The 18487-nt window shown below is 53.9% G+C and overlaps 2 protein-coding genes across 4 annotated transcripts in view; both read right to left on the bottom strand.

The window, feature by feature from the left end:
- Positions 1-6277: 6277 nt before the first annotated feature.
- On the bottom strand, positions 6278-15005 carry ANKRD60 (ankyrin repeat domain 60). The gene is made up of 4 exons (XM_036244664.1): positions 14618-15005; positions 10186-10316; positions 8581-8746; positions 6278-6576 (listed from the first exon to the last, which is right to left on the bottom strand). Exons 1-4 carry the CDS (start codon positions 15003-15005, stop codon positions 6278-6280), a joined length of 984 nt encoding a protein of 327 aa, XP_036100557.1.
- Positions 15006-15475: 470 nt separating this feature from the next.
- LOC118618223 (serine/threonine-protein phosphatase 4 regulatory subunit 1-like) overlaps positions 15476-18487 on the bottom strand; it is a 69157-nt gene continuing 66145 nt past the window's right edge. For 2 of the 3 annotated variants that reach the window (XM_036244319.1, XM_036244320.1), the window contains exon 19: positions 15476-17884. In XM_036244319.1, coding sequence (XP_036100212.1) covers positions 17727-17884 — 158 coding nt within the window. In that variant the 3' untranslated portion in view covers positions 15476-17726. The remainder of the gene's footprint in view (positions 17885-18487) is intronic. The other variant, XM_036244321.1, reaches the window with a different exon arrangement.

Below are 18487 nucleotides of genomic sequence, written 5' to 3'. Positions count from 1 at the left end.
TGAAACATGGACGTGGACGACGACATGCTTCGTGTCACTGGACATCAGCATCCCTGGCAGTTTCTTAGAAACCCCAGGCTCTGCCTGGAGCCTGCTGAACCTAGGATCTCCGGGAGGTGAAGCCCAGCAGTGGGTGTTTTTAACAAGCCCTCCTTGTGTGCTCAAGGTGGAAAACCTCTGACTTTTAGGACCACTGCAAAGACCAAGTAAGATAACGCATATACAAACATCTGGCCTCGACGGGTGCCCAGTGAAAAACTCATGATTCTCAGACTTGGGAGAGCTCAGGTGTGGGGGGTTCTCTTTCCTTCTTTCCTTTTGTATATGTTTTGATTACACAGGTAAGACACGATGTTAAACATAGAATTACCTATGACTCAGCAATTCCCCTCCTAGGTATATACCCAAAAGACTGGCAACAGGGACTCAAACCCTTACACGCCAATGTCCACAGCAGCACCCTTCACAATAGTCAAAAGGCCACAACATGGATGAACCCACAAAACACTATGCGAAGGAGCCCCAGGCAAAAGGCTACATTTTGCCGGACTCAATTCAGATGAAATATCCCAAGTGGGCAGACCCATAGTGACAGAAAGGCGGCGAGCAGTTGTCTGGGGTTAGAGGGAGTAGAGGGTCCAGGGTTTCTTGTCGGGGTGATGAGAATGTTCTGGAACTAAACTGTGATGATGGTTGTAGAACATTGTGAATGTGCTAAATGTCACTGATGGCACATTCATGATATGTGTATTTTACCACACTTAAAAAATAAAAAGAAGACACGCCGGTTGTGACGATTCCAGCAACCTCGTTGCCCTGAGGCCAGCGACGCTGATGGAAGACCTTTGACATCATTGTTTTTACTCCAATAAAACCTAAATGCACATCTATTAGGTTTGCTTCCTTTAGAAAACTGGAACCCAGTGAGCTCAAAGACATTTCCTGGGCCACTCGCTGTTTTTCACCTACTGGCACATCCCAGACGCCCCTCGTGGCTGCCCCTTGGCCGGTGCACACAGATGGAGGCGTTTCTCAGTAGCGCAAAGTGCCCACGGCCACCCCACCGGCGGGCACGCGGAGTGTCTCCCGGCCCTGGCCACCGTGAACAGCTGTCGTGAGCATGTGCACACGTCTCTGAGCTCCGGGTTCTGTCTCTGCAGCAGGGCTTCACCCAGGGTAGCTGGGCTGAGACGTGGCCCCTGAATCCCTGCTGTGGGCCGGTCCTTCCGAAAGGCATGTGCCTCTGCATGAGCCGGACACGTGCACACACGCACGGCCCCCAGGGTCTCAGTATTGGTTTTCCCGGGTGCAAGCGGACCAGGCACACCAGCCCCGTGCGCAGGTGACACTGTCCGCACTGTGACACCGACAGCGGGTGGGGTAGGGTCCCGTGTCGTGCCCAGGTTTGAGAACCCTCAGGCAGGGGGCACAGACCCTTCCGGGATGTGATGAGAGCCATGAGCGTTCTCCCAGAACAGGTGCGTGTGCTGACACGCCCATGCCGCAGACGACTGCAGAGGCCCGGGCGGGGGCGCTGTCTGGGAGCCCCCGTCTGGACTCGGGATGTGACGCAGACTGCGGCATCGCATCGGGACGCTCGTGCTGAACCGAGCAGGCCTTGGCCCGGGTGGCGCGGGGTCCCTGCGCCCTCTGCTGGGCGCCGGCGAACTGCAGCGCCGAGCCCCGGCTGGAATTTTCCTCTCTCGGGGGGCTCTCTCCCTCCTGCGGAACTGGCCCTGCAGTCAAGTTCGGAACGACTGGCTAGAATTTGCTGAGGAAGCCCTGTATTTAACACCACACATCAGCAGGTTTCGGGGAAATTATCTGTTAGTTCTGGAGGAGGACTCTAATTGTACAAGGTTTGCTGAAAATGTAGGAGGCTCTCTGGAAACCAGGAGACAACTGATTCCCGGAGAGCAAACACTTTGAGCAAATGAAGGGCTGGTAGTAGTAGTAGTAGTAATAATACTTAATAATAATAATGGCTACTATCTGTCAAGTGTGTGCTCTGTGCCAGTGATGACAGAGGCAGGTTTCATTAACCCAAATGTCACCGAGGGAGAAACTCAGGTTCTGAGACGGACAACTGCTTGGCTCAAAGCCACACGGCCGGTGGCAAAGGAAAATTCTAAACAGACTTGCCTGCCCGAGGCCCGGCCCTCCCCAGGGCCACACCACGGAGCTTCAGGTCCGAGTGCATGGCACACCTTGGTCGCCTCGTTTCCCCAGCACGACCCGGCTGGTGTGGAGATGATGGGGTCCTGGGAGGCGACCGTTTGCTCCGAGGTCACTGGTGAGGAGTGAAGAAAGGAGTTGACTCTGGCCCACAAATACACAAAAACAAGGCAGGATTATGAACTCCCCGCAGAACACAGCTGCCTGCAGAGGTCACTCTATTTGTGTGTTTATAAAAGGGAGCCTGGAGGGGGTGGGGAGGCGTCTGCGATACACTGGCCCCAGTGGAGACTTTCTCCTTGTTGGAGTATGAGAATTGAGAGGGAGTCGGTCAGAACCCAAGCTCAGCTGACACCTGTAGACAAATCTTTGGAGAGAGATGGCAAAGTGCTGAAGACCAGTTAGAGCCAAGAGACCCAGACGGTGAGCGGGGTCCAGGGGCAGCCAGGCACCCACACCCAGGCTCTGGAGGATGCTGGAGACCAGGTCAATGGTCTCAGCATCTTAGTTTAGTCGCCCCTGAGAGAATGGGGCAAGGTGACCCGAGGCGAGATGGCCAGGAGGCTGGGAAAGGTGCTCAGCCCCACTCTGAACCACAGTCTGTGTCACTTCTTTCTAGTTTACACTGCATGGACCTCCAGAAGGATTTGGGGCAACTTGTAATTAAACATGTGCAAGCCAGGGTGGCCCGTTTTAAATCACTCAGCGGAAGAGATTGGATATTGACTCCAGGGGGGGCCTCACCTCAGCGCTGAGCGTCCTGGCAGCCAAGGCAAGTGGAAACAGCTGTCATCCGCCTCTACAGAGGGTCCGTCTCTCCGAAGGGACTCCCTGGTTCCGAGCACTATTTTCCCGGCTTACATAAGGCATACTGGTGAGCAATGTCCCTAACGGCAACTAGATGCTGAGAAATCCTCCTTTGTGTGGCCACCAAGAAACCCAAGGACACTCAGTGGCATTTTCGTGGGGGCACTGAGCTCAAAGGGTCCGTTCATCCGTCTTCTGGATGTGGGAAGTTAAGGGAATCAAGAAAGGCACCAAATGGTTCTCCTGCCTTCCCGCTCTCAAACAGCAGTGATGTAGCCCTTGACCTCGGCAAGATTCTCCCACCAAGTTCTCCGATGATCACCGCCAGCATCCATCGGGCACTTCCTACTTCGCCCTCCCAGCACCCTGGGGACCAGGCGCCCTGACCACCCTCCACCTCTGACCACAGGGCAGAACCCGCAAGATGTCATCTGGGGCCCACACTGGCCCCAAACTCTGCATCTCCACACTGTCCCCTCAGTTCCTTGCCCTGGTCTAGTGACTGAAGGCCCCGCCTCACAAGAAATACAAGAGACGGACAGAAGGGGCTGGAGAGCGTGCCCAGGGGCCGACCGTGCTCACGTCCCCGCGGAAGCCCACTCTCTCCAGGAGTTGAGGCTGGTGATTTCAGGCCACAGCGGTTTCATCACTGAGGACCACCCATCCCCAACGCCTTGGGTCTAAAAGAATTTTACTTTTTTATTTATTTTTTTATCCTCACCCGAGGACATTTTTTGCATTTATCTTCAGATAGAGAGGGAGGGAGAGAGGGAAAAAGAGAGAGAAACATCGATGTGAGAGAGACACATTGAGTGGTTGCCACCCACACGACCCCAACCGGGGCCAGGGACAAACTGCAACTGAGGTACGTGCCCTTAGTGGGAACCGAATCCGGGACTCTCTGGTCCGCGGGCCGATGCTCCAACCGCTGAGCCAAACCGGCCAGGGCCTAAAAGCATTTTAAAGTCCTACAGAAATGTTTGAGATTGCTACCCCTCACCAAAAAATGTTTTCTGTTGTCTCCAAAGTATGACCAAAAAAGAAAAAAACAACCACCTTCCAAAGAAACGTTTGATGAAATATCTACAAATGGAACATGACTGTGATCACTTGCACATCGACTTTTCTATGGCCCTGGACGTGTTTTACTGAAGTTGTGATGCCGATTGTTGGAATATAAGAGAGAGAAAGTTGAGATCATCTCGAATAAAGAGCCCCCCAGGACCCACAGGAGTGTTCAGGCGACCCTGCCACAGACTGAGCAAAATGTCACTGCAGAGTTTGGCTCCTGCCCAGTTTCTGGCCAAGTGTCTAATTGAATTGGGGCCATAGAAGATAAAGTGCTTGCTTCTGGAGTTCTGGGGACAAGTAGCAGGCGGCAGGCTCTCCTAAAACAAAGACAACAGAGTGAGGCCCCAGGCAAAACATGACTTTGAGTAATGCCGCTTGTTAAGTTAAAAGGGTGCTCGAGTCACCCCCTCCCCAGCACACCTCATTAGCTAAATGAATTGACCTGCTTGATGGGGTTATTTAATATCTGCCTATTGACTTTGGAGAAAGCCTGCCAAAAACAAGGTCTCCGTTTTGACATAGTTGATGCTGAAGTCTACTTTCTCCCTGACGCGTATTTGTCAAACAGATTGCTGAGCGGGACGGTACTGCCACATCTGCTGAGCACAGAACCACAGCAACACGCTCTGACTTACTGTGGCAGCAGGAAATGCGGCCAATTAATCTAAAAGCCGAAGCCAGTCCCTGGGAGCTGAGTCAGAAAGCAGGGGGCCAGGACTCGGCGCCGCCTCCATCACTTCAAAGACACAGCTTCCGTGGTGGAGTCGGCGATTGCAAAGGGCGCCAGGACGTGGGGCTTCGGAGAAACATGCGTGGCAGGGCCCACGGCCGTTCCCGCCTGGCCCTTCGGAGCCCAGGGCTGTCCCGACGGGCCTCGGGTGGTTTCCACAGCTTCCCTCCATGGACTGAGTGTATCTGACGATGAAGGGCAGTCTTATGGCTAGGCCGCACATTTTCTCCTCCTTTCTGTACCCTATCACAACCCTAAGAAAACCTCAAGCCAACACGTGAAAAACAGAACTTATGTCCAAAAGCCAGATTTCCAGCCCCAGCCAGTTTGGAAAGATCTAGCAGCCTTTGAGCCCCATTTCGGCTGGAGCAGAACCATGGTGCTCTCTTCAGACAGGGGAGGGCACGTGAGTTTGCCCCAGTCCTCACCTTTCCTTATCATCTCCCCACCAGCTCACGCACCCACACAGCAGCCTGGCCCCGCAGGTCTGCAGCCAGGCTGAGGCAGAGCCTGGGATCAAGCAGACACTGCCCCATAGGGTCCTGCGGTGACCCGCTTCTAGCAGGAAAGGAGAAAGCTGGCCAGAGGGGTGCTTGGGCCAGCTCCTTCCATGAGCTCACCATCATTTTTTTTTCATCCTCAGCCGAGGACATTTTTGCATTTATCTTTAAATGGAGCGGGAGGGAGAGAGGGAGGAAGAGAGCTAGAGAAACATCAATGTAAGAGAGACACATGGAGTGGTTGCCACCCACACAACCCGAACCAGGGCCCGGGACAAACCGCAACTGAGGTACGTGCCCTTAGCGGGAACCGAACCCGGGACTCTCTAACCGCTGAGCCAAACCGGCCAGGGCGTCACCATCATTTTTTACACTGCCTCCTCCAAATTCAGTGCCAACTTGTCACCTTTCAACCAATCAGGCGCCCGGTGGAGAACGAAGCTCTTCCCCAGCCCCACCCCAACCCCGACACAAACAGCAGACCCCTCAAGGAGGGCTCAGGAAAACTTCTGGAACATTCCTAGCTGTGGGAGCCTTCAGTCCTGCGAGTTTTACAAACAGAGAGTCACAGCCCACACTACACACGACCTCCCGACATTTGCCAACACTTGTTTTGTACAATAACAACAGAGCTGTTCTCATTATTGCTGGGTGCTCCTATTATCCGGATGCATTAGATGGCCTGCAGTCAGGGGAGAAGGTAATTGGCTCTCATCACCCCAAGCGGCGTTATTGGGGCCCACGTACAAATAGCTTAAATTAAAGGCTGGCATCGAGCCTATTAGGGCCGTAATGGATTACAAAATGAACACAACTCACCTATTCCTATCAACTCACTCCTCAGGTCATTTGCAACCAGGACAGATAATTTACTATCTGATTCAGATTAATTGCCATGTTTTCCTGCCTTCCTGTTCACCACGGGTCACCGTGGATCTGAACTCTTACAAAGTCACCCACATCGGCATCGACCGGCCAACATCCCCCGCGGGACCTAAGTTTTGTTCTTGGAGCCAGACCGGGGCTTTCCTCTCTGCAAAGCCTTGTTCAGCCTCACGTGCACCGGGCTCTTCCTCCCTGACTCCGCCATCCAGTGAGACAGGGCCATTCGCTGCTTAGCTTGCTTGTAGTTCAGCTTGCGAGCGATGGCCTTCGGGCTCACCCCCAGGGCGTCCTTGGCAATGGCAGAGGCCCCGAACTGCAGCAGGAGGTTTATACAGTCCAACTGGTTCATGGCCACAGCCGCGTGCAGGGGTGTCCGGCCCATGGGGGTTTGCCCGTGGCAGCTGGCCCCTGTACGATGAGAAAGTTGGCATACTCAGGAGAGGCCTGGGCGGGGCCGAGGCTGTGAAAAGGGTGCCTGGGAGAACCAACCGCCGCGCCCACACTCAGCGCCAGCCCCGCCCGCCTCCAGGCTCCTCGACAGCAGCCTTTGGAAAAGCCCGCATCACCCTCCTCCAGTCCCGTTGCTGACATCCCTTGCCTTTGGGGTAATGTTCTAGGTCTCTCGGCTCTATCTCAGCCACCTCCCCCTCGTCACTCCGGCGACACCCCCACCAATGTGATCCCTCCCCACCCTGCATGCTGCCATCATACCAGCCCCCCGTCTCCGTCCCTGAAATATACCCTGCTCCCTCATCCTGCCCCTGGCCCTTTGCACATGCTGTGCCCTTTGCCAACAACACTCTTACCCTTTTTTTTCACCCCCCTGGGTTCACCCTACCCCTCCTGAGGTCTCATGCGCTCCCTCATGAAACCCTTCCTTCACCCCAACCCCCCACAAGCTCCGCTGCATCGGCTCAGTGGACAGTCTGGGCCTTGAGAACATGCTGTGCTCAATCGGCCATGGAATTAATTACTTGTAATCATTTGCTGACTTCCCTTCATAAGCTCCACGCGGGCAGAAAACCCCGTTTGTTTGATCACTGCCTTCTCCTCCCCAGCACTCAGCGCAATGCCTGGGGGGGACAGGCGCTCGGGAGGTGACAGACGCCAGGTGGCCCTGACTCATGGACAGACTGGACTCTGATGATCTGCCTCACTGCCTCCCGCAGGTGGATGGGCTAGTGACAGGGGTCCGATATGGACTCGCGACATGGAATCCAATTCCGGGTGACGAATGTCATAATGCCGAAAACAAGGCGATGTCATCCCTGGCAGCTGACATCGGGGCAGCCGTGTCTCTGAGCGATGTGGTGGGCGAGGGAAAGGGTTAACTGAACCCGTTCTCGTGGCGCCCAGCCTTCAAGACGCCTCTCCGCCACGGCTGTCTGCAGGGGACAGAAAACTTTGCGAAGCCGGCTGTAATTCTTTAACTGGCGCTTTCAAATACATCGCAGCTCCAGCAGAGTGAAAGGGCTGTTTATGAGCTGAAAGGACTACTGGGCTGTGAAGAGCCCATCTCTCATCTTACAACAGGCGGAGTGCAGAGGGCAGAGGGCAGGGGAGGGCTCCGTCCATCACGGCTGCGTCATCGGTCATCTGGCCCGAGCATCTGACAGGCCCCCCCTCCTGCTTGGCGGAAGTGGGGGAAAAGCAAAGATGGGCGGATAGAGGCTGGGGTCAAGGCCGCAGGCAGGAAAGAAAGGGGTCTGATTTGGAGACAGGTTGACAGGGTAACCCTTGGGTGAGGGCTCCCTCTGAGCTGCCAAAACCCACCGAAGACCCCGTGTGTCACACGCTCTTCCTTTTCCTGAGGAAGCGCTGGCCTGGCCACAGCTATTGTCTATTGTTCTCGAACGGTCTACACCTCAGCCTGTGGACCTCTTTTCTCAACCATAGCCAGGGAAGACCAAGTGCACTCCTGCAGAACCTACGACAGCCCTTGCGTTCGGAAACGATGCAGGATGAGGCGGCGGCAGGGGGGTGGGTGAGGAGGGTGGAAGGGTTTGGGGTGATGATCGCAAAGGCCCAGAGGCGGGCGACTGGCCGGCCTGCCTACCACCAAGGGAACGATGCCAGCTGGGGGCCAGCCCTCGGACCATGGCAGAAACCCAGCCCCAGCTGGGGTGAAGATCCTGCAGGCCCGCAGGGAACACCCCAGTGTGTCTGGTCGGACATGGCAGCCAGCTGCTCCCCCGGAAGGTCCACCTCCCACCGCAGAGAGAATGTCCTTTCCCTGAGACCTGGCCAGCATTCCCTAAGGCCCCTCAGACCCCTCAGACGGGGACCATGAAGGGCGGGGACAAGACCTGGGTCCAGGAACCCATCGCTGAAGGGACCGGGAAGACAGGCCACTCTGTTCCCCCTACTCACAAAGGACTCCGACTCAGACACCCTGGGCCGTCGCTCAGTTACCGTGTTCTAGAAGGAAGCGCACGGCATCCGCGTGTCCTCTGTGCGAGGCCACGTACAGCGCCACGAAGGCCCTCTGCGCGGTCCACCTCCTCCACTGCTGCGCGCCCAGGTGCTGCACGTGTGCGGTCTGGTACGGGGAGTCTTCAGTCACGCCGAGGCAGGACAGCTGGGCAGGGTGCAGGGTGACATGAGTGTCCGTGGGTCCCGAGCACAGACACCCCTGGCTGGGCGGGGGACAGGGCGCTCCCGAGGGAAGGGGTGCCCGAGTGCCAAGCAGAGGCTCGCGGTGGGGACAGAGGGGGCAGACCCTAATGGAGAAGTTGGAAGACAGCCCAGGAGGACGTTGTCTGACATTCTATACATGGCCAGGAAACGGATTTACCATCAGGCAGGCTCAGAAGGCAGGAAATTCTTCCTGTCAGTGTTTTGATGAGAGAAAAATAGATTTTTGGGTGTCCAGAGGAAGGTGGCTGTGGCCGGTGAGGAAGACCCCACCAGCACGGAGGGTTGGACGCTGACCTTCTGGTCTATTTTCGGGCCCACCGTCGCCGCCGGTGCTTGGAACACTCTGAACTCGGCTCTCAGTGAACAACAGCCCCGTAACATCAGCCTCTCGGGGTGGATGAAGGCTCTGAGCAGGGCGGGGGCTCTGCCCCTGTTGTGGTGTCAGGTGTGGGGCGGCGGGGAGGGGAGGATGCCACCACGCACAAGGCAGGGGTGACCCACCACAAGGGGAACCACCCCAGTTCCAGAGCCCGAGCCCGAACGCCCAGGCACAGGCCGAGTCACTGGGGGCCTGGGGCAAGGAGAGAAACAGGGAAGGGCCTGGGAGGGACTGGCTGTGTGGACAGCTGGGCAGGGCTCCCCCCTTCCTCTGAGACTGTGCCCCCATGCAGGGGGGTGCTGAAGTCCTGGCCCTGCCTCCCCCAAACCTACCCACCCTTCCCGAACCTAACCCCAACCCCCTTCTGCACCCAGCCTTCCCTGACCCCTTTCCCAGCCGAAGTGAACTCCATCTCCCCCGCACCACAGCTCATCGCTTTCCATCCGAGTTCATTTTCTAGAAAGAACATACACTTGCCCCCTTGTGTCTGAGTGATTCATCTTCACTGTTGGGTGGACAAGCCGGTTTCCTTCTCCTCCCCCCACCGCCCGCCCCAGAGCCCAGCTGACAGCCCAACACAAGGCCAGGCAACGCGGAGGTGCCCGCTGTGTGTGGGGGAGGGGCGCAGACCCCGCCAGGACGGGCACCTGCTGATGCTTCGGGCCCACAATCTCCCGGATTGGGTGCTTCACAGGGCGTTAAATGAGGTTTCCAAGCTTACAAAATACACGCGTGAATAGAGAACACGCTGCCTCGATTCCTTCGGGGGGCATGAGTGGGTCATACATCACACGTGTGCGAACACAGTGACATCACCAGCCCAGCGAGGGAGCGGAAACACCCAGTTCGGTCTCTGATCACTGGGAATGGTCCTCGCTATCCTCCCTCCCTGCTCTGAAAGTTCCGTTCAAACATTCGCATTCCAGAGCAGGCGACCACCCCCACCCACGCACTTTACCGTTGCTTCTGTGTAATGATCATGTAAAGAATCATGAGAACACCTTACTGGTATCTTCTTCCACCGCTGCAAGGACCAGGTCTATCCATCCATCATAGCGCCAGACACATAGTGAAATAATCCCACCGGGAACGACATCATGGAACTTCAAGGTAGTGTCATCCATCAAATCTCCTACAGAGAATCAGTTTTTCTTTTTTTTAAAAAAAGGGCATTTGAGATAGAGTATTACGTTGGTTTAGTTAAGAGGTGGTCTGACCTTGGGTATCACAAAGACAATTTCAGAACCTTGAGCGCGAATCTCATTTGATGATGCCACGCTAATCTGTTGTGGTCGTTTAATGTTTTTAGAAAATTAATTGGGCTCAGCGCAAAAAGAACCCAAACCAAAAAAAAAAAAAAAAAAAAGGCAACGATTTATAAAATTTTGTAATTATAACTCATCCTATTTCGATTGAACACACGAGTCAGTAGGGTCATCTTATGAGACAAACTCTACAAGTAGAACTAAAACTCAAAGTAACTATGTTATTACTTATATATAACACAACACAGTGTAGTTATACAAGTTACAAATATCCAACTAAATTACCATGCCTAATGTCATCACTGGCTAAAGAAGTTACAAGGGCAAAAATTTGTTGGATCTTTTAAATTATCGTCTACAATATAACAGGAGAATTTGCTTTCTCCACTGGCAACACCACACATGTAAAGTTTCAACTCTTCCCGGATTGGTTTACCTTTTATTGCAGGTGGATTTCATGAGGTTGTTTCTGGGGGTGGGGCAGGGTTTATGATCAAGTGATTACTAAGTGCCTGAAAGAAGTCCCTACATTCTTTTTTTTTTTTTAATTCTCACCCAAGGATATGTTTTTATTGATGAGAGAGGAAGAGAGAGAGGGAGAGAGAAACATTGATATGAGAGAGAAACATCAATTGGTTGCCTCCCATACACGCCCTGACCGGGAATTAAACCCACAACCTTTTGGTGCACAGGACGACGCTCCAACCACCTGAGCCACCCAGCCAGACCAGAGGTACCTACAGTATTTAATCCTCGTGGCAAGCGAGGGCTGCACCTCCATGAGCTGATAAGCAAACTCAGGCCCTAGAACATGGCAAAGCCAGGCCTTCCTCCGGCCTTGCCCTCCCTGTAGCTCGAGGGGCTGGTCCTTCTAGGCTCCTTGGGCATCTCTGGTCACCAGCAACTCCGGATGGTGGTTGTAAAGAGGAAATGGTGGCTAGCAAATCTGTTAATTAGGGTCTTATTTGTGCTTCCAACCCAGAAGGTAATCAGCAACTAGTCTAAGCAAGACAACTTGTCTTCCCGTCAACCTTGAACAAACTGCGTACAGCTGTGTTTCCCTGTGCCAGACGCGTGCTGGAGCCGCACGTGCCGAACAGCTATTCCAGAGACCACAGCCCACTGGTTCCGCAGGCAGGCCTTCGACTCCGACACCACCAATCACCACCCGCTAAATAAATGATCCCAGTCGACAGACGTGTCAGGGCGACCCTCGCCCGTGCCGTCGCTCACCCCTTGCAGATTCGTGCCCTCGAGGATTCCACGCACATTCTCTCGTGGGGCCCTCCCTGGCCACCTCTGAGGTGGCACAGAGGCGTCAGCTCCTTCCTGAAGGCCGGAGCCCACGTTGCGTACATCGGCGAGGTCCCCCTCTCTCGCTGGCCATCCACAGGGAAGACTGCACCCCAAGAGAGGTCAGACTTCTAAGAGTCGCTAAGTGCTTGCTGAGGGACAGGATTGTGACATCAGTGGTCAGTCACAGTCCTGTGACTTCGCTTTCTTGAATTTACTGCTCAGTGTAGCTCATCAACAGAAATAAATTAACAGAAGGGGGGCCGGACATCAACCGTTCAGGGTACATCATTTTCAAATCACTTGTTTTGGAACTTGCGATCCTTTTTCATGTGTGAAATACAGACCAGGTTCAAGATCGAGTTTCCTCCGAATAAAGCCTCAGAAATATCCCAGAGCATTGGCCAACTCCTCGGGTACAACCAATGCGTAGGAAGGGACCTCAGCCCTCCTCCTATGACTCTCCCGAGTCTTTTCTGTCTAGGGAGGGCCTGGCGCCGAGACGTCTCTGGCTAAGAGGGCTCAGGGCACAGACGGGGAAACTGAGTCCCGGAAGGCAGCCTGGGGGAGCGCGGGCTGTGGGCCAGGCGGCTTCGGACCTGTTTGTCCCCAGCGATCCAGTCCCTGCGGTGTCGAGTTCACATTCTCGGTGCTGAGCGCACAGAGCCTGTCACATCTTCCTCTTCCCCGAGTGGTTTTGCATCGCTTTCCACCAGGTGTGGGGACGAGGGAGGCCAGGGCTGTGTTCTTGTTCTCATATATCCCAACTATTGTAGGGATCGGGGCAGGGACATTCAGGCCCTCACACCGACAGAAGGAGATTGATGGAGAGGGAGAGACTGGGCGCTAGAGGGTCGGCCTTCCACTGGGTGCCTCCCGCGTGGGGTGTCTGGATAGGGAGCCCGGGGGTCCTGATTTAGACCTCGTGAGCTTTGGGTGCTAGGTTCCGATTCTGGTTGGGCTAGCTCTGAGCTCCTGATGTGGGCAAGAACACAGCTTGAGATTCGAGGTTCAAATACCAGCTGGGCTAGTGCCAGTGTTCAGGGTTCAAACGTGGACAGGGTATGCTTTGAAATTTGTGGTTCTGATGAAGGCAAGGTATACTTTCTGTTTTGGGGCCCTGGTATATGGGGAGTGTCTGTTCTGGGATATGGAGTCCTTGCATGGGCAGGACTTGTTTTGAAATTTGGGGGTTCTGATGTAGCTGTGGGTAGTGTGGAGACTGGGGGTGAGGGACAGGTATTCCCTGAGATTGGGGGTCTTGATGGCGACAGGTTCTCTGCTCTGAGATTTGGGGTTTTGACTCAAACAGGGTTGGGTCTAGAATGTGGGCTTCCGAGGTGCATCAGTTTGGCTGAGGGATTTGGGTTTAAAATACAAGCAGAGTTTGCTTTAAGTTTTGGGGTCCTCGTGTAGAAGGCAAGGCTTGTTTTGAACTTTGGCTCCTTACATGAGCATGGTGGCTTAAACCTTGGAGTGCTGACGTAGACATGGTTTCCGTGGAGATTTGGGCAGGGATATGGGTGGGTTTGACTTGATTTTGGGGGCCCTACTGTGGGCAGAATTTGTCTCATGCTTTGGAGCCCTTATGAAAACACTTTGCTTGGGGTTGGGGCTCTGGTACAGCCAATCAGGGTGAACTTGGGGTCTGGGTTTCAGGTGTGGGCAGAGTTGGCTTTGAATTCCAGGGTCCAGATGTGGGAAGTTTGTTTTGGGCTCTGACACCCTTATGTACACAGAGATGACTGATGGATTGGGGTTTGGATGCACAAGTGGCTAGAGATTGGGGGGCTTAGGATAGGGCAGATCTGCTCTGGGACTGAGGTCAAGATCTGGTTAGAGTCTACTTTGGGCCTCAGGTTTCTGTTGTAGGTAGGGGTGTCTTAGGAACTTTATTTGAGGTTCAAACACAGGCATAGGGTCCTCAGGGGGCAGTTTGTCCCAGGCTTTAGAGTTCATCAGTGAAAATGGTTGCTGAAACATTTGGGGTTCTGATAGTCACATAGATAGCCTAGGGGATCTGGGGTTCAGTCTTGGCCACATTTGTTCTTGGTTTTGGGGTCCTAAAGTGGGTAGGGTTTGTTCTGAGCTTTAACATCCTTGCATGGACACAGCTGCTGGAGGATTCGGGGTTCTGAGGCGGTCATGGTTACTTTGGAGATTTGGGGCTCAGTCTTGGCAGGTTTGTTCTGGGTTTTGGGGTCCTGAGGTGAACAGGGATTGTTTCATGCTTTAGCATCCTTGGATGTACACAGTTGCTGAAGGACTTGGGGTTCTGAGGCATTCGTGGTTAGCCTGGAGATTTGGGGTTCAGTCTTGGGAATGTTTGTTCTGGGTTCTGGGGTCCTAAAGTGGGCAGGTTTGTTTCGGTCTGTGGTGTCCTTGCGTGGACATGGCCGGCTGGGGGATGGGAATTCTTACATCCAGCGTGGGGACTAGAAGTTTGCTTTGAGCCCGGGGTCCTGCTGTAAACAGCTCTGCCCTGGATTGTGGGTCCCACTGAGTGGCTAGAGATTGGGGGGCTTAGGATAGGGCAGGCTTGCCCTCTTGTGTGGACACTGCTGGCTTTGGGACTTGGGTCCCTGGTGAAGCTGCGGAGGGCCTGCTGTGCAGTGTGTTGGGACCTAGGCTCTGACCGGCAGGACCTGCTTGGGCCTGGAGCCCTGCCCCAGGAGGGCTGTGCGGACAGGTCTGCCTCGAGATGCAGGTCTAACTGAACCCAGCCAGCTGGGATGGGGGGAATCTACGTGGCCAGGGTTTGCTTCTCCATCTGGGGTTCCCAGGGGTGGGGTCTGACACCTGGGGGTCTGCGGGCTCAGAAGGGATTGGGCGCCGGCACGGAGGGCGGACAGGCGCGGGAAGGGTTGGCGGGCACCTTGGTCCAGGTACCGGAGCCGCTGCAGGTCCAGGGGGATGCCGGCGATCAGTTCCAGCTCCACCTTGAGCTCTCGCACCGTCATGTCGCCGCGGCACTTCGTCACCAGGAACCTCTCCCCGGTCTCCTCCAGCAGCACCCGCACAGCAAAGATGTCTGGGACCCAGTCGAGCTCCGGACTCGCGGCCTGCGGGTCCCGGCCTCGGCTCTGGCCCCGGGTGCGGGCCCGGCGCGGCGCGGGGAGCCGCCTCCGGTGCGCGGGGCCCGCCCCCCGCCCGCCCCATGGGGCCCGCCCGCTCGCAGCGGGGTCTGGGCGAAGGGCGCCCCCCTGCGGCTTCGCCGCCCGCGCCCCGCGGGCACCCGTCGACCGCAGTGCCGCCCGCCGCATTGCCAAGCACGGGGTCCCGCCGTGGGCCACCCCACCCCGCGGTGGCCGCGTCACACCGCCCCGTGTGGGCGGACGCCCCGCAGAGAACAGAGGCGCAGCTGCACGTGCACGTGGTGACGGTCTGAAACAAGCGGCAAGGGCACGGGGGTCCCTAAAACAGTGGGAAGCTTTATTGAAATCAGTACAGAGGCATCCCTGCGCCCCGCACCCCAGCTCCCACCAGGCCCCCAACTCCATCTCGAAGCTTCCAGGCCGCTCTTAATGTCAGTTCCTTTAACCTGGAAAAGGAGGCAGCTCCCGGCCACTGTTAGGAACCGTGACCTCTTCCCCCTGCTGTTTAAAATGCAACCTTTGCATAGTTCGGAACCCACTACCCGGGGGATCCCACCCAACGGGCTCTGAGGTCTAGTGGTCCCTGCCACGCAGACGGCCACGCTCCAGTCTGATCCCCGCGTGAGTGAAAACCAACACGGCAGAAACGGCTCTTTTCGGCAGGTCTGGGGCCGATTTCGTGAAAAAGGTAAAAATAAAATAAACCCGACACCGGGCCACTCGGAAGTGGGAGGCAGACCTTCATGGAAATTTGCAAAGCTGCATCCAAACCCATCGATTCTGAAAACACTCTGGGGTTCTCGGGGTGAGAGGTGCCACGTGGCCAAGTCCACTCGCTCAGACAGCTTTCCGGGGGCTCAGTCTGCAGAAACCACTGTGTGCTTCTCTGTTCGTTCACCAGGGAGGACGCCCCGCGTTCAAGTAAATAGGAGGCTCCCCGTGAGGTCGAATCCCAAACTCTCCAGTCCTGGACCCGTGAACAGTTAATAGCAAAGAGCTGAAGTGAGGGAGGAACAGCAGCAGAGCACGCACAGGGAGCCTGGACCGTCAGTGTCAGTTCAGTGGTTACAAAAAGAAAGAATAAAATGTGAGCTTTAAACATACTTTATGCAGAGAAATTAGTCCTAAACAAAACCTTTGCATGGGAAAGGCATTCCTATCAGAAAACTTGGAACATATCAACTGACGTCGTCAAGGCTGGATTATCGAAAGGGTCTCTAGAATGGTGACAAGCCTTTGACGCAGCAAATTCCACAGGTCGCCACACAAACACAAGCCAATCCTTTTCCTCAATGGAAAATTACACTCTGCACAGAATACAAGATTCCAGTTGAGTAATTCTACCTGCTGCTAGATCAACAGATTTTCACAACATGACGATCTCAATTTCTAGGCAATAAAAACAATTTTAAATCACTCGTTACTGAAGCGAAACACTACCTCCCACCTACTTGTTGTAGCAAGAACTGAACACAAAATGGATTGAGGTTTTTTTTTTCCTTAATATGTAGCCTCTGATTTCTTAGCCCACTCTTTGCTGAAGTTGTCAAAATGCGACCCCGGTCACACTTTGAGATTCCCAAACACGTGCCTTGTTCTCTTCGGTGTGCTAGAGAGGCCTCCCCCGGTTCAGAAACAGCTCCACAGAACTGGGGCGGGGGAGAGAGCGTCCCAGACACCCAGAAATTCAAAATACGGCTCCAGAGAACTTATTTAAAACAGAAAAAAAAGACAGACAAGAAAAAGCCCCAAGGGAAAAATGGACACAGCTGCTGTGCCCTCGGACACCCTGGGCAGCCCTCCCTTCTTTACGACCATCTCTGAGAATATCCGCACGGAGACGAGGAACATGAGCACACACGTATGCAGACTTTAATCAAATGTTTGCAGAACCTCGAATCACTAACAAAAAACCTGTTTAAATCCTAGAGCATCTTCCTTAGTCCAAACTGTAAAAGCACGAAATCTAAGTCCTGTACACTTAGCCCAATCTGAAGAGGATCATAATTTAATCCCCAAACCACCGGTGTGTGGGCACGTCCAGGGGCTGCCTGGAGCTGCGGCTCCATCTGTCACGACTGACTCTGCAGCAGTGGGGCGGAAAGGCCAGTCCACGCATCTCAGTGACCGGTTCTCTCCAAGTTCTCCAAACAGCCACTGAGCATGAAGTCTCTGCTTCCTGCCTCTCTCAAAAGCCACTACTAGCTTCATGGCTACAGTCCGGCAGGAAGGGGAGGGGATGCGGAAAAGTTCCCAACAGTTTATAACAAACGTACAACGTTAGAAAGCTTGTCATAAATCATTCTTTACTAGGTTTCTTTAACTATCACATTTTTCAAAAGTAAACAAATTGGGCTATATTTGCAGCAACTCAAAGTGGAGCATAAATTTAAATGATGTATTTGTTTTGTTCACTGATAGGAGGCTAATATTACATTAATATCTTTTCTTCCTGTCAAGAGTTATTTACATATGTACAGCATTTCAGTTAAAAATAAAATATAATACCATAAACTATATTTTATAGGAAGGCATAAGGGAGTCAAATGTGCAAGTCTATTAAAGACTGAAAAACTCCTAATAAACTACTTTATTTGGAAGGGAGGCACTTTAAATAATAGTCTAAAATAGAGAGAACTACTGCTCGTGCTAGCCCAGCCGCCCGTCCTGTGGCCTTCCAGACTCCGGATGGGGGGGGGGTGCAGAAGTGCGACACGGGCCCGGCCACCTGGAACCGGCACCCACCCAGGTGCAGTCCCAGGACTGCAGGTGGGCAAGGGGTCATTGGACTGCATGGTGTCAGTTTCAGAACCTTTTCTCCCTCGGCAGGTCCAGTTATGTGAGAGATGCGCGCCAAGTATGGAGAAGGAGACTGAGCGACTGGGGCACTCAATCCTGCTTCTCCAGCGTGGCAGTGTCTAGAAGATTCTGCCGCTTTGGTTCCAGGGTGGCAAAAAAGGAGACATCTTGGTCCCGATCTGACTGCAAAGCTAAGACGGTTTCTTCAACGATTTCAAGATGAGGGTGACCGACATTTCTAAAGTATGCTAGAGAGAGAAAACAAGTTTGAGCTGCATGTGCCATGAACTGTGTTCTGAAACAGCCTCTACTTTGGGGATTCTTAAACCAAATCTCAGGACAGTCAGTCATTTTTCAAAGAATCATCATAAGCAGAAGTCCTTGAGAGTGATAAAATCGCTTCAATCCAAGAGTATTCCCTAAGTCTGAAAGACGTACTGCCAGGAATAAGCAGCGTACTTGGAGCACTGGACTGGAACGTGAGCACCACCTTCTCCTCCCGCCATTAGGAGTGAACTGCCGAGCCCCTGCCGGGCAGTGAGCCCTGCTCGGGGGAAAATAATGACCAGTTTGGGAAATGTGTTTTTTCTTACTGGCTACAAAACCAGACCATTGAAACCTAATTGTAGTTAGGCTTAAATTTGCTACCTTTCATAATCTGCATATCGTAACTCAAAATCTGTAGTTTCCTTCATTTCTCAAAGACTGTGTAATATTTTGCATTTCAGCATGTTGATTAAATGTGAAAACTGAACCACACTCATTTCCTCGTCCTTTCATGAATAAACTATACATGCACGTGAATATGTTAATCCGCATGGCAATCCGACATGCTGTCACCCGACTGGCAC

Source organism: Molossus molossus, unplaced genomic scaffold, assembly GCF_014108415.1.
Source record: "Molossus molossus isolate mMolMol1 unplaced genomic scaffold, mMolMol1.p scaffold_m16_p_6, whole genome shotgun sequence".
Lineage (NCBI taxonomy): Eukaryota > Metazoa > Chordata > Mammalia > Chiroptera > Molossidae > Molossus > Molossus molossus.
The sequence above is the reverse complement of the archived record's forward strand: the minus strand, read 5'-3'. Positions and strand labels throughout refer to the sequence as shown.

Bases quoted from the DNA above. Each gene is read 5' to 3' on its own strand.
- ANKRD60 (XM_036244664.1), bottom strand. From the start codon at position 15,005: ATGCGGCGGGCGGCACTGCGGTCGACGGGTGCCCGCGGGGCGCGGGCG. The intron at 8,747-10,185 runs GTGTTCTCATGA...CACCCTGCCCAG, and splicing joins TGGAAGAAGATACCAGTAAG to CTGTCCTGCCTCGGCGTGAC. The intron at 6,577-8,580 runs GTAACTGAGCGA...CTCATCGTACAG, and splicing joins GCGCTTCCTTCTAGAACACG to GGGCCAGCTGCCACGGGCAA.